Source organism: Heterodontus francisci, chromosome 34 (genome assembly GCF_036365525.1).
Source record: "Heterodontus francisci isolate sHetFra1 chromosome 34, sHetFra1.hap1, whole genome shotgun sequence".
Lineage (NCBI taxonomy): Eukaryota > Metazoa > Chordata > Chondrichthyes > Heterodontiformes > Heterodontidae > Heterodontus > Heterodontus francisci.
This window is the reverse complement of record NC_090404.1, coordinates 27221448-27247516: the sequence shown is the minus strand read 5'-3', so window position 1 is coordinate 27247516 and position 26069 is coordinate 27221448. Positions and strand designations below refer to the sequence as shown.

Sequence of the window (26069 nt, the reverse complement as noted above, 5' to 3'; positions counted from 1 at the left end):
AGTTGTTAATGTGTTACACCATTATAGTTTTCTATAAATATGAAACTTGTACTACAAATAAATGGCAGGCTCTCCTACCCAGAGTGCAGCGTGCGCGTGAATACGGCCGATCTCTATTAGAAAAACAGTAACACGCAGGCGCGGTAAGGCCCCTCCCCCGGAGCAGCTAGTGTGCGCAGAGCATGCGCGGTGCAAATCCAGGAAGCTGAGCGGGGCTGAATGCAGCTTCAGCAGCACCGAGTTTCAGCAGCTTTTAGACCCCGAATCAGAATCGCAGGGTTGGTGGTAGTGCGGCGAGGGTGCACCATTAAAGCGAGGGTGTACCATTAAAGCGATGGTGTAGCGTCTCCCCCATCCTAGCCGCTGCTTCCCGCTTTCTTCTCCCGTTTGCACCGAGTCAGGAAGTCTGTGAGTTGATTGACTGGTAAGTATTGTAGCTTTGTTTCCCTTTCTCCAAAGTTAGGAAGTTAGTCCAAGGAGTTGGAAATTAAACATTCTAGTTTTCATCAGAATAAGGGGTAGATTTAAGTGGCACCAACAGAAGGTAAATGAGAAGCTGGTGAGTCTTTTTTAATTTTTAAGTAGTAAGGTTTACTATTAGTGAGGTTTATTCGTAGTAGCAAGGTTTATTATCCAATAGATTGATTAATGGCATAGGAGAGGGAGTAGGCCATTCAGTCCATGGAGCCTGCTTCGCCATTCAATACGATCATGGCTGATCATCCACTTCAATGCCTTTTTCCCACACTATCCCCATATCCCTATCCGTTATTTATGTTTAGAAATCCGTCAATCTCTGCATTAAACATACTCAATGACTGAGCTTCCACAGCCCTCTAGGGTAGGGAATTCCAAAGATTCACAACCCTCTGAGTAAAGAAATTTCTCCTCAGCTTGGTCCTAAGTGTCTTCCACATTACTTTGAAATTGTGTCCCCTGGTTCTAGACTCCCCTGTCTATCCCTTTAAGTATTTTGTAGGTTTCAATGAGATCACCTTTCATTCTCAAACTCTAGGGAATACAGGCCGAGTTTCCCCAGTCTTTCTTCATCAGACAATCCCGCCATCCCGGGAACACGTCTGGCGAACCTTCATTGCACTCCCTCTATGACAGGGCTGCTCCAACCTCGAGAGAGCACATCCTGCGGTATGTCGGAAATCCAGGACATTTCCGTGTCCTGGATAACCATTTACACAGGAAGAGCTGCCGGTTGCTGCAGCTCGAGCTCCAGGTTTCGGAGCATGAGCAGCAGCTGATGTCACTGTGACGCATCCGTGAGGTTGAGAGCTTCATGGATAGCACGTTTATAGAGGCGGTCAGCCCACAGCTGATGAGTATACAGGAAGAGAGGGAATGGGTGACCACCAGACAGTAAAGAAGAAGGTTGTGCAGGAGACCCTGAGTCCATCTCACTCTCCAACCAGTATTCAGTTCTGAATGTGATGGTTCATCTGGGGAGTGCAGCCAGAGACAAGGCCATGGCACCACAGGTGGCTCAGCTGCACAGGGGGCCACAAAGCAGACTGAAAGAGCAATAGTGATAGGAGATTCGATAGGAGGGAATGTTGTTCATTTCTATCCTGGACTGACAGTGATGGCTTTTGTAAACTCCTTTTACAGGGCTTTGAATGGGAGGATCTGAGAACGGGGAAACTCAAACCAAACATCACATCAAGATCTGACAGAGGCACTCGAGTCATCAGGACCAGAATATCATCGGCCTTTGAATGTTGAAGGAAAAAGGTTTGTCTGTTCTGTCTGTGGGAAAAGACTTCAGGTATCAGTTTGACTGGAAAAGCACTGAAATACACAAAGCCCTGGTTAGACCACATCTGGAGCACTGTGTTCAGTTCTGGGCACCACATATATATTGGAGGGAGTGCAGCACAGATTTACCTGAATGATACCTGGACTGCGAGGGTTAAATTATAAGGAGAGATTACACAATCATATGACCAAATGAATTTGCAGCAGAAGTAGGCCATTCAGCCTGTCAAACCTGCTCCGCTATTTAATAAGATCATGTCTGATCTGTTTCTGTCTTGAATTCCACACTCTCATCTACCCCCGATAATCTTTGATTCCCTTGCCTAACAAGAATCTATCTACCTCCGTCTTAAAAATAGTTAATGACCCCACCTTCACCACCCTCTGAGGCAGAGAATTCCAAAGTTGCACAACCCTCTGAGAGAAAAAAATTCTCCTCGTCTCTGTCCTAAAAGGGTGACCCCTAATTTTCAAACAGTACCTCCTAGTTCTGGACTCACCCACAAGTGGAAACATCCATTCCACACCCACCCTGTCAAGACCGTTTAGGATCTTATATACTTCAATCAAGTCTCCCCTCACTGTTCTAAATTCCAGTGAAAACAAGCCCAGTCTATCCAACTTTTCCTAATAAGACAACCCGCTCATTCCATGTATCAGTCTAGTAAACCTCCTCTGAACCGCCTCCAATGCATTTACATCTTTAAAGAAGGAGACCAAAACTGCACACAATATTTGAGATGTGGTCTCTCCAATGCCCTGTATAACTGAAGCATAACATCCTTACTTTTATTTTCAAGTCCTCTCGTAATAAAGGATAGCATTCTATTCGCCTTCTTTATTACTTGCTGTACCTGCATACTAACATTTTGTGACTCGTGCACTAGAACACCTAGATCCCTCTGCACCTCTGAGTTCTGCAGTCGTTTCCCATTAATACTCTGCTTTTTTATTCTTCCTGCCAAGTGAACAACTTCACAATTCCCCACATTATACTCCATCTGCCAGATTTTCGCCCACTCACTCAACCTATCTATAATCGGTCTGCAACCTCCTTATGTCCTCTTCACAACATACTTTCCTACCTATCTTTGTGTCATCTGCAAATTTAGCTACCAGGCCATCACTCCCCTCATCTAAGTCATTGATATAAATAGTAAAAAGTTCAGGCCCCAGCACAGACCCATGCAGGACTCCACTGGTTACATCCTGCCAATCAGAATAGGACCCATTTATGCACACTCTCTGTTTTCTGCCAGCCAGCCAATCTTCTATTCATGCTAATATGTTACCCTCTACACCATGAACTCCTACTTTGTGCAATAACCTTTTATGTGGCACCTTGTCAAATGCCTTCTGGAAATCCAAGTACAGTACGTCAACGGGCTCCCCTTTATCCACAGTACATTTTACTTCTTCAAAGAACTCCAACAAATTGGTTAAACAGAACCAAACCATGCTGACTAAAACCATGCTGACTATTCCCAATTACCTTGAGTTTTTCTAAGTGCCCAGCTATAACCTCCTTAATGATTGATTCTAACACCTTCCCCACGACAGACATCAAGCTAACTGGCCTATGGTTGCCTGTTTTCTGCCTCCCCCTCCCGCCCCCTTCTTGAATACAGGGGTTATATTTGCTACTTTCCAGTCTGATGGAGCCTTTCCAGAATCTAGCGAATTTTGAAAAATTAATACTAATGCATCTACTACCTCATTAGCCACCTCTTTTAAGGCCCTCGGATGAAGCCCATCAGGACCCGGGGACTTGTTAGCCTGCAGCTCCATCAGTTTGGTCAGTACCACTTCCCTGGTGATTGTAATTCCACCAAGTTCCTCTCTTCCTTCCACCTCCTGATTTACAGCTATTACTGGAATGTTTTTTGTATCGTCTGTAGTGAAGACAGAAGCAAAATATTTGTTCATTTTGTCCGCCATTACTGTATTCTCTAACTCCCCATTCTTACTCTCTAGATGACCAACACTCACTTTACTTACTCTTTTCCTTTTTAAATGAAATCACCAATGAATCATAGAGTCATTACGGCAGAAAAGGAGGACATTCTGTCCATCGAGTCCATGCCAGCTCTCTGTAGAACAATCCAGTCAGTCCCACTCCCCCACTCTATCCCCCTGTCATGTAGATTTATTTCCTTCAAGTGCCCGTCCAGTTTCCTTTTGAAATTATTGATTGTCTCCATTTCCACCGCCCTCATGCACAGCGAGTTCCTGGTCATTACCGCTCGGAGTAAAGAAGGTCTTCCTCGTATCCCCTTGTATCTCTTGCCCAGAACCTTAATCTGTGTCCCCTAGGCCTTGTATCGTCAGCTATTAGGAACAGCTTTTCTTTGTCTACCTCACCTAAAGCTATCATAACCTGTCATAATCTCGTACACCTCGATTATATCTCCCCCTCCACCTACTTTCTTCCAAGAAGAACAACTCCAGCTTCTCCAACCTATTCTTGTAGCTAAATTCCCTCATCCCTGGAACCATTCTGGTAAATCTCCTCTGCACCCCCTCAAGGACCCTCACATCCTTCCTAAAGTGTGGTGATCAGAACTGGACACAATACTCTAGTTGTGGCCAAACCAGAGCTTTATAAAGGTTTAGCATAACTTCTCAGAGAATGGAATGGAGTCCTCACAGGAGGCAGGGTGTGAGGAAGTGTAGTCGAGGTAGCTGTGGGAGCCGGTGGGCCTATAATGAATATTAGTAGACAGCCTATTCCCAGAGATGGAGACAGAGAAGTCGAGGAAGGGAAGTGTCGGAGATGGACCGTGTAAAGGTGAGAGAAAGGTGGAAATTAGAAGCAAAGCTGAAGTTTTCCAGTTCGGAGCAATAGCAGGAAGCGGCACCGATACAGTCATCAATGTACCGGAAAAAGAGTTAGGTGAGGGGGCCTGAGTAGGACTGGAACAAGGAATGTTCGACATATCCCACAAAAGGACAGGTGTAACTAGGACCCTTGTGGGTACCCATTGCAACAACGTTTATTTGAAGGAAGTGAGTGGAGTTGAAGGAGAAGGCAGAGGAGGGTGCTGGTGGATGGGGACTGGTTGGGCCTCTGTTCAAGGAAGAAGATTTTTCACATTTGTGCTTTTGGCTAGGGCTGTTCATTATTCTGTCATTAACACTCTCTCTGCACTAATGCTTTGTCTTTCAGCACACTCTCTTTGACTTTGCCCAATGACCACCTTGTCAGTTAATGTCTCCGGCCCTCTGTCCTATCACACAGCTTCCCTTTTGTTCTCTTTCTCCCCACCCCCGCTTTACTTGCTTAAATCGTATTACATTTCTAATGTTTGCCAGTTCTGATGACAGGTCACAGAACTAAAACGTTAACTCTGCTTCTCTCTCCACAGATGCTGCCAGACCTGCGGAGTATTTCCAACACTTTCTGTTTTTATTTCAGATTTCCAGTATCCGCAGTATTTTGCTTTTATTTTACCTAACGTATCCAGTCTTTCTTCATAACTAAAATTCTCCGTTCAGGCAACATCCCCGTAAATCTCCTCTGTATCCTCTCTAAGACAACCACATCTTTCCGACAGTGCAGTGACCAGAACTGCATGCAGTACTCCAGCTGTGGCCTAACCAGTGTTTTATACAGTTGAAGCAAAACCTCCCTGCTGTTACAGAACCATAAGAAAATTATGGCACAGAAGAAGGCCATTCAGCCCATCATGTCTGCGCCAGCTGAAAAACGAGCCTCGATCCAATCCCACCGTCCAGCACTTGGTCCGTAGCCTTGCAGGTTACAGAACTTCAAGTGCATGTCCAGGTACCTTTTAAAAGAATTGAGGGTTTCTGCCTCACCACCAATCTGGGCAGTGAACTCCAGACACCAACCACCCTCTGGGTGAAAACGTTTTTCCTCATGTCCCCTCTAATTCTTCTACCAATCACCTTAAATCTGTGCCCCCTGGTAATTGACCTCTCTGCTAGGGGAAACAGGTCCTTCCTGTCTACTCTATCTAGGGCTCCCATAATTTTTTTACACCTCTGTTAAATCAACCCTCAGCCTCCTCTGCTCTAAGGAAAATAACCCGAGCCTAGCCAATCTTTCCTCATAGCTGCAACTTTCAAGCCCGGGCAACATTCTTGTAAATCTCCTCTGTACTCTCTCCAGAGCAATTCTGTCCTTCCTGTAATGTGGTGACCAGAACTGTACGCAATACTCCAGCTGTGGCCTAACCAGTGTTTTATACAGTTCCAGCATTACATCCCTGCTTTTGTATTCTATACCTCGGCCAGTAAAGGAAAGCATTCCATATGCCTTCTTCACCACTCTATCTACCGGTCCTGCCACCTTCAAGGACCTGTGGACATGCACTCCAAGGTCTCTCACTTCTCCTACCCCTGTCAATATCCTCCCATTTATTGTGTATTCCCTTGTTTTGTTTGCCCTTCCCAAATGCATTATCTCACACTTTCAATTCCATTTTCCACTTTTCCGCCCACTCAACCAAACCATTGATATTCTGCAGTGTACAGCTATCCTCCTCACTATCAAGTACACGGCCAGTTTTTGTGTCATCTGCAAATTTCTCAATCAAGCCTCCCACGTTTAAATCTAAATCATTAATATATACCTCAAACAGCAAGGGACCCAACGCTGAGCCCTGTGGAACACCACTGGAAACCGCTTTCCATTCGCAAAAATATCCGTTGACTGTTTGTTTCCTGTCACTGAGCCAATTTTGGATCTAGTTTGCATCTGCAGTATTTTGATTTTCTTCCTTTTGTGTTTGTTGGGACTTTGTTGTTTATTTTGGTTTCTTTTAGATTGAGTTCCTCAGGGTAGTGTCCTAGGCCGAACCATCTTCAGCTGCTTCATCAATGACCTTCCTTCAATCACAAGGTCAGAAGTGAGGATGTTCGCTGATGATTGCACAATGTTCAGCACCATTCGTGACTCCTCAGATACTGAAGCAGTCTGTGTAGAAATGCAACAAGACCTGGACAATATCCAGGCTTGGGCTGATAAGTGGCAAGTAACATTCGTGCCACACAAGTGCCAGGCAATGACCATCTCCAACAAGAGAGAATCTAACCATCTCCCCGAGACATTCAATGGCATTACAATCGCTGAATCCCCCACTGTCAACACCCTAGGGATTACCATTGACTAGAAACTGAACTGGAGTAGCCATATAAATTACTGGCTACAAGAGCAGGTCAGAGGCTAGGAATCCTGAGGCGAGTAACTCACCTCCTGACTCCCCAAAGCCTGTTCACCTACAAGGCACAAGTCAGGAGTGTGATGGAATACTCTCCACTTGCCTGGATGGGTGCAGCTCCAACAACACTAGAAGCTCCACACCATCCAGAACAAAGCAGCCCGCTTTTCTTCCACCCCATTCACAAATATTCACTCCCTCCACCACCGACGTACAGCGGCGGCAGTGTGTACCATCTCCAAGATGCACTGCAGCAACTCACCAAGGCTACTCAGGCAGCACCTTACAAACCTGCGACCTCTATCACATAGAAGGACAAGGGCAACAGATGCATGGGAACTACCACCTGCAAGTTCCCCTCCAAGCCACACACCATCCTGACTTGGAACTATATCGCCGTTCCTTCACTGTCGCTGGGTCAAAATCCTGGAACTCCCTTCCTAACAGCACTGTGGGTGTACCTATCTCACATGGACTGCAGAGGTTCAAGAAGGCAGCTCACCACCACCTTCTCATGGGCAATGAATGCTGGCCTGGGCAGTGATGCCCACATCCCATGAAACAAATTTTAAAAAAAAACTGAGCCACATGTTTGGGGGAACAAGAAAGGAAAGAATATTCCATGGAATCTCGAATTGTCTATTACGTATTTCAGTCCTATATTTAGTGATGGCTTTTGTAAACTTCTTTTCCAGGGTGTTAGAAGGGGAGGATTTTCAGACAGGAAACTGAAACCAAGCATCAGATCAAGATTTGACTGAGTCACGTGATTCATCTAGACCTCTATATCGTCGGCCTTTGAATGTGGAAGGAAAAAGGTTTGTCTGTTCTGTCTGTGGGAAAAGATTTCAAATGTTAATGTGACTGGAAAAGCACCAAGGTGCACAATGTCCTGATGAGACCTGAAGTAAGCAATGGAGATGAGGAGGAATTTCTTCTTTCTGAGGGTTGTTAGTGTTTGGAATTCTTTACCCCAGAGAGCAGTGGAGGCTGGGTCATTGAATGTATGAAAGGTAGGGCTAGACAGATTTTTGATTAACAAGGGAGTTATGGGGAGCTGACAGGAAAGTGGTGCTAAGGCCACAGTCAGATCAGTCATGATCTTATTGGATGATGGAGCAGGCATGAGGGGCCGAATGGCCTACTCCTGCTCCTATTTCTTGGGTTTTTACATTCCTATGACAACACCTGGAGTATTGTGTTCAGTTCTGGGCACCATATCATAGGAAGAATATATTGGCCTTGGAGGGAATGCAGTGTAGATTTACCTGAATGATTCCTGGACTCCAAGGGTTAAATTACAAGGAGAGATTACACAAATGAATCATAGAGTCATTACGTCACTGAAGGAGGCCTTTGGCCCCTTTAGTGCATGCCAGCTCTCTATAGAGCAATGCAGTCAGTCCCATTCCCCTGCTCTATCATCATAGCCCTACAAGTTTATTTCCCTCAAGTCCCCATCCAATTTCCTTATGAAATCATTCATTGTCTCTGCTTCCAGCACCCTTGTTAGCAAGTTCCAGGTCATTATTCGTCATTGTGGGTGAAAGTTCTTCCTCACATCCCTCCTGTATCTCTTACCCAAAACCTTAATCTCTGTCCCCTAGTCCTTGTATCATCAGTTAATGGGAACACCTTTCCTTTGTCTACGTTCTCTGAACCTGTCATAATTTTGAACATCTCTATCAGATTTCCCCTCAATCCCCTTTCCTCCAAGGAGAACAACCCCAGCTTCTCCAACCTAACCTTGTAGCTGAATTTATTTTTTAAATTTTATTTTATTTAGAGATACAGCACTGAAACAGGCCCTTCGGCCCAGCGAGTCTGTGCCGACCAACAACCACCCATTTATACTAATCCTACATTAACCCCATATTCCCTACCACATCCCCACCATTCTCCTTCCACCTACCCCTACACTAGGGGGAAATTTACAATGGCCAATTTATCTATCAACCTGCAAGTCTTTGGCTGTGGGAGGAAACTGGAGTACCCGGCGGAGACCCACACGGTCACAGGGAGAACTTGCAAACTCCGCATAGGCAGTACCCAGAATCGAACCCGGGTCCCTGGAGTTGTGAGGCTGCGGTGCTAACCACTGCGCCACTGTGCCGCCCCTCATCCCTGGAACCATTCTGGTAAATCTCCTCTGCACCCTCTCAAGGACCCTCACATCCATCCATAAGTGTGGTGACCAGAACTGGAAGCAATACTACAGTTGTGTCTGAATGACAGATCTATAAAAGTTCAACATAACTTCCCTGCTTTTGTACAATGTACCTATATTTATGAAGCCCAAGATCCCATACACTTCGCTAACTATACTGTCAATAGGTCCTGCCACTTTCGTGTATCTAGCAACATGAACACCCAGGTCCCTCTGTCGTTGCACACTCTTGAGAACTGTACTATTAAGTGTATATTGCCTCTCTCCCTATCCCTTCTGCTAAAATGCATCACTTACTATGAGGGTTATATTCCCCAGAATTTAGAAGATTAACGGGTGATTTTATTGAAATGGTCAAGATATTAATTGGAACTGATTGGGTAGATAGAGAGAAACTATTTCCACTTTTGGGGAATCTAATACTTGGCATAGTGTAAATCTTAGAGTCAGACCTTTCAGCAGTGAAGTTAGGAAACACTTCTACACACAAAGGGTGGTAGAAGTTTGGAACTCTCTTCTACAAACAGCAGTTGATGTCAGATCAATGTCAATGTTAATGTTAAATCTGACATTGATAGATCTTTGTTAACCAAAGGTATTAATGGATATGGGACAAAGGCGGGTTTATAGAGTTAGATCACAGATCAGCCATGATCTCATTGCCTGGTGGAACAAGCTCAAGGGGCTAAATGGCCAACTCCTAGAATCAGAGAAACTTACAGCACAGAAGGAGGCCATTCGACCCTTTGTGCTTGTGCTGGCCCTTTGAAAGAGCAGTTGTGTTTAGTCCCACACACCCGCTTGTTGTTTGTAAGCCTGTAAGTTCCTCATTCTCAAATACCTGTCAACTCCCTTTTAAAATGACTGATCGAATCAGGTTCCACCACCTTTTCAGGTGGAGTGTTCCAGATCCCGACAACTCTCTGTTGGTGCAGAAACTGCTGAACTCAATGTTGAGTCTGGAAGGTTGTAAAGTGTCCAATTGAAAGATGAGCTGCTGTTCCTCGAGCTCCCATTGAGCTTCACTGGAACAGTGCAGGAGGCTGAGGACAGAGTGGGAGTGGAATGGAGAATTAAAATGGGAAGTGACCGGAAACTCAGGGTCACGCTTGCAGACTGAATGGAGATGTTTCACAAAGGCATCACCCAATCTGTGTTTGGTCTCCCCAATATAGAACAGATCACATTGTGAGCAGTAAATATAATCTAGTAAATTGCAAGAAGTACAAGTAAATCACTGGTTTCATCCCACAAAACACTGTGAATAGCCTAAAGGGAGCTACTTTATTTGAAGATTAAAGCTTACAATGTAAAGCAAACCATTGCCAGAATATTAAACTCCACCCCAGCTATAAAAGAATATTAACATCAGCAAATATAAACCCCACTGTTAGAATGAACACGGTTCAGTTCTGGATGTGATTCGCAGCAGCAACAACAGCAGAATCCGACCCCTGCAGTCACTTGTGAACTTGCTGGTGTGTCAGCAGGTGGGATGACTGAGTAAATCCCTTCCCAGACACAGAGCAGGTGAATGGCCTCTCCCCAGTGTGAACTTGCTGGTGTGTTAGGCGATCTGGGGTGTCAATCAAATTATTTACTTTACCAATTCTCTTGACCGCTTTATGCGGACCACTGAACCGTGCTTTCAGTGGTTCACCCTGTAAAGGCAGTAATACCCTGGTTAAAATGTTCGGATCTTGGCATGCTTGTCTGCCCATTCCTTCATAGCTGTTTGGGAAGCTTTATGGGCGGTACAGTGGCGCAGTGGTTAGCACCGCAGCCTCACAGCTCCAGGGACCCGGGTTCGATTCTGGGTTCTGCCTGTGCTCCGGGTGCTTCGGTTTCCTCCCACAGCCAAAGACTTGCAGGTGATAGGTAAATTGGCCCTTTTAAATTGCCCCTAGTGTAGGTCGGTGGTAGGGAATATGGGATTACTGTAAGGTTAGTATAAATGGGTGGTTGTTGGTCACAGACTCGGTGGGCTGAAGGGCCTGTTGCAGTGCTGTATCTGTAAATAAAAATAAAATAAATAAAATTTAAAAAATGGGCGTTCCTGAGCCTTTTTGTAGGCTCTCGTGAGCTGTTCCCGGAACACTGATACGTAATCTAGCACAGAAGATTCCTCCCTCTGTTCTAAAAACCTTTCTTTCATTAAATTTAGAGGACCTCTTATCTCATGTCTGTAAACTAATTCAAAAGGACGAAAACCTGTAGATTCATTGGGTGAATTCCTCGGGGCAAACAAAGAAATGCTAGCCCTTTATCCCAATCGGGGATGTTCATGACAGTATGGTTCATCGTTTTGAGGGTCTGATGGTACCTTTCTGAAGGCCCTTGTATTTGTGGGTGGTATTAAAGGCCAGCTCGGGACTGCAAATAAAACCTGACCTGAGCCCAACCCAAGTCCTTTCATTTTATCCTCCGCTCGACCCGACCACCGGAATGTTCAGTTACCCTAGCTTCCGCTTTTCACTTTGTAAGCTTGTGCAGATAAGCAACAAAAACTGTAACAGGACTTGAAAGGTTGTTTAAAAAGTACATTAAGATTGGAGCCAGGTACCGGAGGTGATGAGCCGAAGATTGTTGCCACAGAAGTTAGTGATTGTTTGGTCTCCGGTTAAACAGAAACCCATGGAGTTGTGCCCAGACAGGTTGTCCCACACTGTACCAGCATCTATATTGCTTAAAATAAACACAGCATTGCGCGAAGGCTCAGAAAATATCATTATACATTACCTAGACTCCTGCTTTACAGGTTGAAATACTTGCTACAAGTTTATCCAGTGAGCAGCTGAGATGCAGAAACCAGGAAGGTGCTGAGTGATTAATTATCTTAAAATATGCATTCCTATATTAAAGAGATTGTGCTCGACCTTTGATGGAATCGCTCACTGCAGACCAGTGCGGAGTGTTTCCCGCCTTGATGTCCTGGCTGTCACTGGATCGTGAGTCCAGGCCTCTGGATCACTAGTCCAGTAATCTTTGAAATGTCTCCCCTTGATTTAATATTTTAATCCGGTAGGTCAGATTTTACGAACAAAAATATGAACTGATTTAAGACTACTTCATATTTAGCAGTGTCACATAATTAAGAAATTAAAATATATTCAAAATTATATATCAACTATTAAATACTAATGCCTAGCTTTGTATATAAAAAAAGCCTCTTAATTTCATTAATTATCCATAAACACCGAGGCCACATTAAACTAAAAGCAGCAATTTATCAGGTCTGATGCTTAATTAATTAAATATATTCCAAATTCAGAGCATAATTTGTTGTCTTTCCCCTTTAAATCTCTTAATTTTCCTTACACGTCTCCTTGATTTCACTTTCTTTATTCAATACAATATGTTTTGAGGCAGGCACGAGAAGTCTTGCCAACCCATAACGGGATGCGGTCAATTCATTTGAAAACTGTGCAATTAAAGAAAAGGGCCAAGTTCCTATTAATGCAGATTGAAGCTGTTAAACTGCTTTTGTTGCCAAGAATACAAAGCGCAAAGGAAGACCAAGAGATAAACCAAAACACAAAAAGGTTAAATTTCTGTCAATGAAGAATGGGACTCATTTAAAAACATCTTATTACGTAACAGTGCAGCAACTGGTTACATTATAAATATTTCATTAAGATTAAAATGGCAAAGACCTTTAACACCCCTAGAAGCAGGGAAGGGCAAGAAAGGGCTAACCAGATAATGGTGAGACTGGGGCTGAGTTCAGCTACAATGTACACAAGAACCCCGTTTATTGATTAGTAACACAGTGAGTTGAAATACCAAGCAGAGTAGGAAGCACATTTCAAATGATCTGCAGTTTCCAGTGTTTCACTAACACAATTGGAATGCAAGGCTGTTAGAGTGTGTCCGATCCGGCCCGAGCCCGAATGCCGGACCCGGAAGTGCGACCCGACCCAACCCGAACTCGACACATGTCGTCTGGTACTGTCAGGGTAGCCATGCTCTCGGTGGTATGCTGAAGACTTTAACTATTATACCTAAGTTACCTATAACTTCCTGAAAGTTTTTAGACATAAAATTGGAACCTTGATCCAACTGAATCTCACTTGGTCATCCATATCTAGTGAAGAATTGGGTTAACTTTCTCTACCACTAGCCTAGCAGAAATTGTTCTCAAGGGAATGGCCTCTGGCAACCGATTAGCCATATTCATGATAGTGAGTATGTATTGGTGTCTCACTTCTGTTTTTGGTGAAGGTCCTACACGGTCTACCCTGAAAACTGGTATGAGAATTAGAGCTGCCGGTTTGATGGCAGCTGGCGGTTTCCCCACAATCTGGCACGTAGGGCACATTTTACAAAACTGCACCACGTCCTTGGAAAGAACTGGCCAGCAGAAATGTCGACAAATACGTGATTGGGTCTTCCGGATCCCCACATAGTGTCATAGAGAGATAAGGCACTGAAACAGGCCCTTCGGCCCACTGACTCTGTGCCGACCAACAACCACCCATTTATACTAATCCGACCTTAATCCCATATTCCCTACCACATCCCCGCCATTTTCCTACCACCGACCTACACTAGGGACAATTTACAATGGCCAATTAACCTATCAATCTGCTATTGGAATTTCATGCACCATCTTTAATATTTCGGGGCAGTACTTTGGCTGTACCACTATCTGATGAACAATCGTCCGCATCCCAACACATCAGTGTGAAAGATAAGGCTGAAGCATTTGCAACAATCTTCAGCCAGAAGTGCCGAGTTGATGATTCATCTCGGCCGCCTCCTGAAGTCCCCAGCATCACACATCACCAGACTTCAGCCAATTTGATTCACTCTGCCTGATATGCACGGTGTGTGGGAAGGGATTCACCTGTTCATCCACTCTGCTGGCACACCAGCGAGTTCACACGGGGGAGAGGCCATTCACCTTCTCAGAGTGTGGGAACAGATTCACCCGTTCATCCACGCTGCTGACACACCAACGAGTTCACACTGAAGGGCAGCACAGTGGCGCAGTGGTTAGCACCGCAGCCTCACAGGTCCAGCGACCTGGGTTCAGTTCTGGGTACTGCCTGTGTGGAGTTTGCAAGTTCTCCCGGTGACTGCGTGGGTTTTCGCCGGGTGCTCCGGTTTCCTCCCACAGCCAAAGACTTGCAGGTTGATAAGTAAATTGGCCATTATAAATTGCCCCTAGTATAGGTAGGTGGTAGGGGAATTGAGGGAAGGTGGGGATGTAGTAGGAATATGGGATTAATGTAGGATTAGTATAACTGGGTGGTTGATCGTCGGCACAGACTTGGTGGGCCGAAGGGCCTGTTTCAGTGCTATATCTCAAAAAAAAAATATCAAGGAACGACTGAATACTGACAATATTCCGGCAATAGTACTGAAGTGAAGACCTGTGTTCCAGAACTTGCCGTGCCCCTAGCCAGGCTGTTCCAGTACAGCTACAACACTGGCATCTATCCAGCAATGTGGAAAATTGCCCAAGTATGTCCTGTACACAAAAAGCAGGACAAGTCCAACCTGGCCAATCACCGCCCCATCAGTCTACTCTCAATCATCAGTAAAGTGATGGAAGGGGTCATCAACAGTGCCATCAAGCAGCACTTGCTTAGCAATAACCTGCTCAGTGATGCTCAGTTTGGGTTCCACCAGGGCCACTCACTCCTGACCTCATTACAGCCTTGGTTCAAACATGGACAAAAGAGATGAACTCAAGAGGTGAGGTGAGAGTGACTGCCCTTGACATCAAGGCAGCATTTCACTGAGTATGGCATCAAGGAGCCCTAGCAAAACTGAAGTCGATGGGAATCGGGGGAAAACTCTCCGCTGGTTGGAATCAGACCTAACACAAAGGAAGATGGTTGTGGTTGTTGGAGGTCAATCATCTGAGCTCCAGGCCATCACTGCAGGAATTTCCTCAGGGTAGTGTCCTAGGCTCAACCATCTTCAGCTACTTCATCAATGACCTTCCTTCATTCTTAAGGTCAGAAGTGGGAATGTTCGCTGATGATTGCACAATGTTCAGCACCATTCGCGACTCCTCAGATACTGAAGCAGTCTGTGCAGAAATGCAGCAAGACCTGGACAATATCCAGGCTTGGGCTGATAAGTGGCAAGTAACATTCGCGTCACACATGTGCCAGGCAATGACTATCTCCCCTTGACATTCAATGGCATTACGATCGCTGAATCCCCTCACTATCAACATCATAGGGGCTACCATTTACCAGAAACTAAACTGGAGTGGCCATATAAATACTGTGCCTACAAGAGCAGGTCAGAGGCTAGGAATCCTGCGGCGAGTAACTCACCGCCTCACTCCCCAAAGCCTGTCCACCATCTACAAGGCACAAGTCAGGAGTGTGATGGAATACTCTCCACTTGCCTGGATGGGTGCAGCTCCAACAACACTCAAGAAGCTCGACACCATCCAGGACAAAGCAGCCCGCTTGATTGGCACCCCATTCACAAATATTCACTCCCTCCACCACCGACGTACAGTGGCAGCAGTGTGTACCATCTACAAGATGCACTGCAGCAACGCACCAAGGCTCCTTAGACAGCACCTTCCAAACCTATGACCTCTACCAACTAGAAGGACAAGGGCAGCAAATGTATGGGAACACCACCACCTGCAAGTCAGAGCATAGCTACCCGACCCACACTCGTCGGGACCCGACGACATGTCAGGCTTGGGTCAGGTTCCTCTTGTGGGTCCGGCATTCGGGCTCGGGCCGGGTCGGACACACTCTAAAAGTCTTGCGTTACGATTGTGTTAGTGAAACACTGGAAACTGCAAATCTTTTGAAGTGTGCTTCCTACTGTGCTTGGTATTTCAACTTCTTCTTTGGCCTCCTTATCTCGAGAGACAATGGGTAAGCGCCTGGAGGTGGTCAGTGGTTTGTGCAGCAGCGCCTGGAGTGGCTATAAAGGCCAATTCTAGAGTGACAGACTCTTCCACAGGTGCTGAAGAAAAATTTGTTTGTTGGGGCTGTTACACAGTTGGCTCTCCCCTTGCGCTTCTGTCTTTTTTCCTGCCAACTGCTAAGTCTCTTCGACTCGCCACACTTTAGCCCCGCCTTTATGGCTGCCCGCCAGCTCTGGCGATCGCTGGCAACTGACACCCACGACTTGTGATCAATGTCACAGGACTTCATGTCGCGTTTGCAGACATCTTTAAAGGGGAGCCATGGACGGCCGGTGGGTCTGATACCAGTGATGAGCTCGCTGTACAATGTGTCCTTGGGGATCTTGCTATCCTCCATGCGGCTCACATGGCCAAGCCATCTCAAGCGGCGCTGGCTCAGTAGGGTGTACAAGCTGGGTATGTTGGCCGCCTCAAGGACTTCTGCCTTGGAGATACAGTCCTGCCACCTGATGCCAAGGATTCTCCAGAGGCAGTGAAGATGAAATGAGTTGAGACGTCGCTCTTGGCTGACATACATTGTCCAGGCCTCGCTGCCGTAAAGCAAGTTACTGAGGACACAGGCTTGATACACCCGGACTTTTGTGTTCCGTGTCAGTGCGCCATTTTCCCACACTCTCTTGGCCAGTCTGGACATAGCAGAGGAAGCCTTTCCCATGCGCTTGTTGATTTCTGCATCTAGAGACAGGTTACTGGTGATAGTTGAGCCTAGGTAGGTGAACTCTTGAACCACTTCCAGAGCGTGGTCGCCAATATTGATGGATGGAGCATTTCTGACGTCCTGCCCCATGATGTTCGTTTTCTTGAGGCTGATGGTTCGGCCAAATTCATTGCAGGCAGCCGCAAACCTGTCGATGAGACTCTGCAGGCACTCTTCAGTGTGAGATGTTAATGCAGCATCGTCAGCAAAGAGGAGTTCCCTAATGAGGGCCTTGTGTACTTTGGTCTTCGCTCTAAGATGGGAAAGGTTGAACAACCTGCCACCTGATCTTGCGTGGAGGAAAATACCTTCTTCTGAAGACTTGAACGCATGTGAGAGCAGCAGGGAGAAGAAGATCCCAAACAGTGTAGGTGCGAGAACACAGCCCTGTTTCACACCACTCAGGATAGGAAAGGGGTCTGATGAGACACCGATATGCTGAATTGTGCCTTTCTTGTTGTCATGGAATGAGGTGTCACTTAGTAGCTTTGGTGGACATCCGATCTTTGTTAGTAATCTGAAGAGACCACGTCTGCTGACGAGGTCAAAGGCTTTGGTGAGATCAATGAAAGCAACGTAGAGGGGCATCTGTTGTTCACGGCATTTCTCCTGTAGCTGGCGAAAGTCGCACTGTGCCTCAGGCTAGACACGCTCAGCCAGCTTCTGGAGTCTGGATAAAACAATTTGAGCGAAGACTTTCCCCACTATGCTGAGCAGGGAGATTCCACGGTAGTTGTTGCAGTCACCATGGTCACCCTTGTTCTGACAGAGGGTGATGATATTGGCATCGCACATGTCCTGTGGTACTGCTCCCTCATCCCAGCACAGGCAAAGCAGTTCATGTAGTGCTAAGAGTATAGCAGGCTTGGCACTCTTGATTATTTCAGGGGTAATGCCGTCCTTTCCAGGGGCTTTTCCGCTGGCTAGAGAAGCAATGGCTTCTGAGTTCCGAGTTTGTTGGCTGTCGTCTGGCTCATCCATGACTGGCAGAGACTGGGCTGCATTGCGGGCGGTATTAGTGACAACATTTTCCCTTACTTACAGGGAACTTACTGTGTTACTAATCAATAAACGGTTCTTGCGTACATTGTAGCTGAACTCAGCCCCAGGCTCATCATTATCCGGTTCGCCCTTTCTTGCCCTTTCCTGCTTCTAGGGGTGTTGAAAGTCTTTGCCGTTTTAATCTTAATGAAATATTTACAATATAATCAGTTGCTGCACTGTTACGTAATAAGATGTTTTTAATGAGTTCTATTTTTCGTTGACACAAATTTAACCTTTTTGTGTTTTGGTTTATCTCTTGGTTTTCCTTCGCGCTTTGTATTCTTGGCGACAAAAGCAGTTTAACAGCTTCAATCTGCATTAATAGGAACTTGGCCCTTTTCTTTAATTGCACAGTTTGCAAATGAATTGACTGCATCCCGTTAAGAATTGGCGAGACTTCTCGAGCCTGCCTCAAAACATATTGTATTGAATAAAGAATGTGAAATCAAGGAGACTTGTAAGGAAAATTAAGAGATTTAAAGGGGAATGACAACAAATTATGCTCTGAATTTGGAATATATTTAATTAATTAAGCGTCAGATCTGATAAATTGCTGCTTTTAGTTTAATGTGGCCTCAGTGTTTATGGATAATTAATGCAATTAAGAGGCTTTTTTATATACAAAGCTGGGCATTAGTATTTAATAGTTGATATATAATTTTGATTATATTTTAATTTCTGAATTATGTGACACCACTAAATATGAAGTAGTCTTAAATCAGTTAATATTTTTGTTTGTAAAATCTGACCTACCGGATTAAAATATTAAATCAAGGGGAGACATTTCAAAGATTACTGGACTAGTGATCCAGAGGCCTGGACTCACGATCCAGTGACAGCCAGGACATCAAGGCGGGAAACACTCCGCACTAGTCTGCATTGAGCGATTCCATCAAAGGTCGAGCACAACCTCTTTATTATAGGAATGCATATTTTATGATAATTAATCACTCAGGACCTTCCTGGTTTCTGCATCTCAGCTGCTCACTGGATAAACTTGTAGCAAGTATTTCAACCTGTAAAGCAGGAGTCTAGGTAATGTATAATATTTTCTGAGCCTCCGGGCAATTGCTGTGTTTATTTTAAGCAATACAGATACTGGTACAGTGTGGGACAACCTGTCTGGGCACAACTCCATGGGTTTCTGTTTAACTGGAGACCAAACAATCACTAACTACTATGGTAACAATCTTCGGCTCATCACCTCCGTACGTGGCTCCAATTTTAATGTACTTTTTAAACAACCTTTCAAGTCCAGTTATCTGCGCAAGCTTAAAAAGTGAAAAACGGAAGCTAGGTTAACTGAACATTCCAGTGGTCGAGTCGGGCGTGGGAAAAAATGAAAGGACTTGGGCCGGGTTGTATGTGGTTCTGTCGGGCTCAGGTCGGGTTTCATTTGTAGACCCGAGCAAGCCTTTAATGCAAGTTCCCCTCCAAGTCACACACCATCCTGACTTGCAACAATATCGCAGTTCCTTCACTGTCACTGGGTCAAAATCCTTGAACTCCCTTCCTAACAGCACTGTGGGTGTACCTAACTCACATGGACTGCAGCAGTTCAAGAAGGAAGCTCACCACCACCTTCTCAAGGGCAATTAGGGATGGGCAATAAATCCTGGCCTAGCCAGTGATGCTCACATCCCATGAATGAATAAAAAATAGTCTGTGAAGTGGTCTCCACTTCCTCATCAGAATCCCATTTAATATTATAGTCTTCTGCAACTCCTTTTGCCTCAGCTTCTGTTTGAGCTGATTGTGCCACTTTATTTAACTGTGGATCAGCTTGCTGAGCCGTGATCAGAGAAGGCTTATTAAATATTTCCTTTGGATTATCCAAATCCCCAAGGAAAGTTTCAGATCTACGGCTATCTGATGGTGGTGCCAATTTTACCTCCGACAATGGAATTGTTTAGCCATTGCTCGCGTAACAACACCTGAAGGAAAAATTCCTGGAACCTTTTCCTGTAACTGTTCGGTCTTTTACCTTCACTTGGTTTTTCCGTGACTACTGGAGAAGCTATTACTTTCGCTCCAGCCAAATCATTCCCCAGAAGTAAGTCAACTCCATCTACTGGCAAATTATGGACAACTCCTACAGTTACCGTTCCAGACATTAGGTCACACTCTAGATGCACCTGATACATAGGTATGGTTATATGCTCTCTGTCAATACCATTCACTAAAACCCTGGCATTCAGTGCGCTCTCTGATGGAAATGTTATGCCTTTCCCCAGAAAAAGAATTTGGGTAGCTCCTGTATCCCTAAGAGTAACTATAGATTTAGCTGCCTCGCTTGAGGGATAAGTTACTGTTCCTTTCGACAAGAATTTCCTATAACTTTCAGGTATCTTATTCACAACTCCTGCACTCAAGTGGTTTTTGTACTTGGCCTTGCAGTTGCAGTCAGAGTTACAGCCTGATCTGCTGTACTCTCTGTCAGGGCCCCTTTCACTGCATTGGCTTTGTGTATCCCCATAAGTCCCATGGGTTTACCCCGCAATGTATACAGCATTCTGCACGAAGATGTCCCACCTTGTGACAATGCTAACACTTAGGTTTGCGGACCTCACCTCCACCCTCAGCATCTTTCTTTCTGGTTTGAGGATGTGATCCCAGGGCGTTCCCAGCTGTCCCTTCTTGCCCCCGGCTACTTGCCGCCTTCTCACTCTCCCACCTTCTATCCTTCTCGTGTTTGTGGGGGTGATGGGCAAAGAGTTTGGGCTTGTAAACAAGCTGCTAATCATCAGCAATTTCCACTGCCTGTCTGGCTGTTGATTCTCCAGGTTCTCTACATGGGTTCTTATTAATGGAGGGAGTGAATTCTTAAATTCTTCCATGAGAATTAGTTCCCTAAGGTTCTCATACGTTGCCTACATTTTTAATGCCCATATCCACTGATCAAAATTAATTTCCTTTACCCTCTCAAATTCTATACAAAGTCTGCCCAGACAATCTCCAGAGGTGCCAAAACTTCTGCCTATAAGCTTCAGGGACTAACTCATACACAGCAAGAATAGCCTTTTTTGCCATCTAATCTGCAGAAGCCTCTTCAGAAAGCATGGCATAAACTTCATGAGCTCTGCCCATCAAGCTGCTTTGCATAAGCAGTGTCCAGCTGTCCTTTGGCCACTTCATCTGTTTGTCTATCTTTCAAAAATGAAAAATGCCTCTAAGTCCCTTTCTTCAAACTTCGGAAGGGCTTCCACAAATTTAAACAGCTCTCCACTGGGTCCTGACTGAAGTCAGATCTTTCCTCACCAGTATTTTCCTTGGAGTCAAGACCACCCCTTTATCTTAGTTCCAGCTTTTTAAATACAAATTCCCTTCCTGCTCTTTCCTGCTGCTCTACTTGCTCTATTTGAAATTGTTGGTCAAGTTTTTTCATTTTCAACTGCAACTGAATTGTAGCTAATTCAACTTCACTACCATCTGATTTGCCGCCGTCTTCCAATTGAAATGTTGGGCTATTACTGCAATTATGTCTGCTTTCTGAGCCCCTGATTTTAACTCTAATAGTTCTGCCAAATCCTTTAGTTTCACCTTGGTTAAGTGTCTCAAACCACTCAGGGATACATCCACCTTCCCCTGAAAGAATGTCTAACAGTTGCTGCAACCTGATAGAGTAACTATTTTTCTATTGCACAAGGAAACCTGGCTCTTTTTAAAATTTTTCCTTTTATCATTATCCCACTTACAATTGTACGTCGTCGGCGTTGGGTTTATGCCGGCAAGAGAGCCCCCAATTATATATGTTACGACCAAGGCAGGAGGAGTGCACTGTTAATTCAGTCCCGCTTCTCCACAGGTTACAACATATATTTTAAATTTTCCCACTTACCGATATGGTCAATCATATTTTTCCCAGAATATAACACACTAATCAGGTTTCTTTAATGAACAACAAAATTATAGGTTTATTATAAAACAGTCTTAACTATTAATGAAGTAAAGCATAAACACACAGACATTTTAAAGTCCCTTTTTACCTTAGCCCATCTCACTCACGCGCGCACACACACACATACATACGCCGGTTAAGCAGAAAAATAAAAAGGATTTTGGTTCAGAGCTCTGTTACAGACAAGAATAAACTAGGGCTGATCAACTGCTCAATTTTGAAGAAAACAGATGAGATAGGTTGTTCCAAAACTGACAAACAGTCTAACTTCCGAGTGCACGTAGACGGGTCACTGAGATCTTTTAGAACAGTTCTTCTCAGGCGATGTTGAGAAGTAACTTAGGCTTTTCTTTTCAAAGACAGGAGAAAAGATGAATTGACACAGTGGACTTCTCAGGGTCTTTTAGAGGTGGTCTTGTCTCCTTCCTTCACTTCTTCAGCAGCAGGCTAACTTTATCAGCTGTCTATTCCAGAAGGTAAAACACACTGAGACTACAACCAGAAGCTTGCAAGTTTTCTGCTCTCTCAGGTGCGCTTCTGCTCCTAGGCTTGTTCTATCGGGGCACATGATTAACTTCTCTGCCCACATCTTCCCCTGTTACCAGGGTTTCTGTTGTACTTCTAACAAGCCATGTGACAAGCAGTAAACATTGTTGCCAAACTAGTTCTTTCAGTACCCTTTGATTACCCTCTTGGGGAAAAAACTGGTCCAACATTTCTTCAGCATGACAATGAATTCCTCAAAAAAAAAATTTTTTTAATCACTTTCATAAGACTGGGTTCAGTTCTACAGCCCCTGTGTGCAGAGTGAGAATAAAATCAATGAGTCAATGATTTTCTCTCCTGGTCACTGGGACCCTGAAGCTCCACCCACTCTATGTTCTGGTCTGACGAATTTCCAGATTCACTCAGCTCAATTTCACAACCTGTCTTTGTTTTTTTGTGCATTCTCTCTCACTCCCTTTTTCCTATTTTAAATTCATTTTACAGGGTATTAGAAGGGGAGGATTTGCAGACAGGAAAATCAAAAATATCTCGTCAAGATCTGACAGTCACTCGATTCCTCAGGATCAGAATATCATCGGCCTTTGAACATGGAAGCAAAAAGTCTTGTTCACAGTGGGGATAAACTGTACACGTGCTCTGTGTGTGGACGAGGCTTCAACCGATCAACTGGCCTGTCAAAACACAAGCGCAGTCACACTGGGAAGAAGCCATGGAAATGTGGGGACCGTGAGAAGGAATTCAGTTTGCCGTCTGAGCTGCCAACCCATCGACACTGTCACACCTGGGAGAACCAATTCACCTGCTCCGAATGTGGGAAGGGTTTCGCTCAGTCATCCTCCCTGCTGAGACACCAGCGAGTTCACACTGGGGAGAGGCCGTTCACCTGCTCCGTGTGTGGGAAGGGATTCACTCAGTCATCCCACCTGCTGAAACACCAACGAGTTCACACTGGGGAGAGACCTTTTAAATGTTCAGACTGTGGGAATTGCTATAAAAGTTCCGCTGAACTGATGTCCCATCAACGTGTTCACACTGACGAGAGACCGTTCAGGTGCTCTCACTGTGAGGCTGGGTTCAGACGACTATCTGACCTCACTGTACACCAGCGAGTTCACACTGACGAGCGGCCTTTTAAATGTCCAGACTGTGGGAATTACTATAAAAGTTCCAGGGAACTGATCTCCCATCAACGTGTTCACACTGATGAGAGACCATTCAGATGCTCTCACTGCGGGACTGGGTTCAAGCAATCAGGCAACCTCACTGTACACGAGCGGGTTCACACTGGGGAGAGGCCGTTCACCTGCTCTGATTGTGGGAAGGGATTCACTCAGTCATCCAAGCTGTTGAGACATCAGCGAGTTCACACTGGGGAGAGGCCGTTCACCTGCACTGTGTGTAGGAAGGGGTTCACTCAGTCATCCCACCTGCTGAAACACCAGCGAATTCACACTGGGGAGAGACCTTTTAAATGTTCTGACTGTGGCAATTGCTATAAATGTTCCGCTGAACTGATGTCCCATCAACGTGTTCACACTGACGAGAGACCATTCAGGTGTTCTCATTGCGGCACTGGGTTCAGACGATCATCTGATCTCACTGAACATGAGCGTATTCACACTGGGGAGAGGCCATTCCCCTGCTCCGTGTGCGGGAAGGGATTCACTCAGTCATCACACCTACGGAGACACTGGCGAGTTCACACTGATAAGAAACCTTTTTAAATGCATGGACTGTGGGAATTGCTATAAAAGTTCCATTGAACTGATGTCCCATCAACGTGTTCACACTGACGAGAGACCATTCAGGTGTTCTCACTGTGGAACGGGGTTTAGATCAGGCCAACCCACAGTTGAGATCACACCAAGGAGAGACCATTCACCCACTCTGTGTGTGGCAAGGGATTTACACATTCATCCAACCTGCTGAGACACCAGCGAGTTCACAGATGATTACAGGGATTGGATTCTGCTGTTAATCACATCCAGGACTGAATCATGTACATTCTGACAGTTGGGGTTTATTCCTGATAGTTGCCCCTCTTGGATTGAGCTTGGGCCCCACAGCATCTTTCAATTATGTTGGAATAAACCATCATGTCTGCAAACTTGTTTTCAATTTAAAACCACTCAGTAAATGTACTGAACAAAAGATGAACAATAAACAGATCATAGGCCAATCCTGCAGCTCCATATTGACAGGGGAAAGTCTGTTATTTAGCTCGAGAACGAGGCTGTTTAAGGTTTGAATGTTTGTAAGCACCAGCAGACTTGAGCCGTTCGATCGACAGGCTGTTCACAGCTGTTAACATGTCAGAAATGGAAGGAATTTCTCTTAAAGTAAACTCACCAATTTCTCACCTCAGCCTCCGGTCCCTGCTGTAATTAATACTCAGCATCCATTAGTGCTGATTTACAGTCAATCACTGAATAACCAGGTTAACCTTTGTTACTTGTTTTGTGAAATACTCTCCCTATTAGTGGTGAACTGCTGGATAACTCTGATTACATTTAAATGTGTTTATACATGTCTATAAAGTGTCTGTGTGTCCAGATTTAACTAAGTTGTGATTTATAACCAATAAATGATGTTTTGGGCATGACTTATAGTCTGGTATCTTGGTGATTTGTCAAGAAAGATTTAATTCACTCACTCAGCAGCTCGAGAGGAACCAGACTGAGGTTGAATGAACATAAGAAATAGGAGCTGGAGGAGGCCATTTGGCCCTTCGAGCCTGTTCTGCCATTCACCCAGATCATGGCTGATCTTCTACCTCAACTCCACCTTCCCGCACGATCCCCATATCCCTTAATTCCCTCAGTACCCAAAAATCTATCAATCTCTGTCTTAAATATACTCAACGACTGAGCATCCACAGCTCCCTGGGGTAGACAATTCCAAAGATTCACAACCCTTTCAGTGAAGACATTTCTCCTCATTTCAGTCCTAAATGACCGACCCCTTATCCTGAGACTGTGACCCGGTGTTCTAGATTCCCCAGACAGGGGAAACATTTTCTCAGCATCTACCCTGACAAGTCCCTTAAGAATTTATTATGTTTCTGTCAGATCACATCTCATTCTTCCAAACTCCAGAGAATATAGACCTAGTCTACTCAATCTCTCCTCATAGGAGGAGATGGAGCAGAGTGGGGGTGCTGTAGCATAGTGGGTATGTTACTGAACTAGTAATCCAGAGGCCTGGACTAATGATGCCAAGACATGAATTTAAATCCCACCACGGCAGTTTACAAAGTTAAACTCAATTAATTAAATAAATCTGGGATAGATAAAAAGCCAGTATCAGTAATGACCATGAAACTACCAGATTGCTCTAAAAACCCACCTGCTTCACTAATTTCCTTTAGGGAAGTAAATCTGCCGTCCTTACCCGATGTGGCCTACATGTGACTCCAGACCCACAGAAATGTGGTTGACTCTGAAACGGCCGAGCAAACCACTCAGTTATATTCAAGGAGGTGGCTCACCACCACCTTCTCAAGGGCAACGAGGAATGGGCAATAAATACTGGCCTTTCCAGTAATGTTCACATTCTGTGAATCAAAAGAACAGTTGCCTCATCCCAGGATCCAGACTAGTGAACCTTCATTGCATTCCCTCAAGGCCAAGTGTGTCCTTCCTTAAGGAGACCAAAACTACGCACAGTACTCCAGGTGGGGCCTCACCAATGTCCTGTATAACTGTACGAAGAGTTCTTTACTCTTATACCCCAATCCCTTTGTAATAAAGCCAACATAGTATTTGCCTGCCTAATTGCTTGACATACCTGTATGTTAACTTTGTGATCCATGTACACCAGGTGCCTCTGAATGCAAACATTTCTCAGTCTCTCACCATTAAAAAAAAAGATTTATTTTTTCCTATCAAAGTGGATGA

The 26069-nt window shown here is 44.9% G+C and overlaps 1 protein-coding gene across 1 annotated transcript; it reads left to right on the top strand.

The window, feature by feature from the left end:
• The first annotated feature begins 203 nt into the window (after positions 1-203).
• Positions 204-24764, top strand: LOC137349259 (zinc finger protein 135-like). The gene is made up of 4 exons (XM_068014774.1): positions 204-424; positions 1621-1743; positions 7646-7768; positions 22657-24764. The coding sequence occupies exon 4, from the start codon at positions 22761-22763 to the stop codon at positions 23895-23897; it is 1137 nt and encodes a 378-aa protein (XP_067870875.1). The 5' UTR covers positions 204-424; positions 1621-1743; positions 7646-7768; positions 22657-22760; the 3' UTR covers positions 23898-24764.
• The last annotated feature ends 1305 nt before the right edge of the window (positions 24765-26069 follow it).

Excerpts from the sequence above, each read along its gene's own strand:
- LOC137349259 (XM_068014774.1), top strand. The coding sequence starts at position 22,761 with ATGGAAGCAAAAAGTCTTGTTCACAGTGGGGATAAACTGTACACGTGC.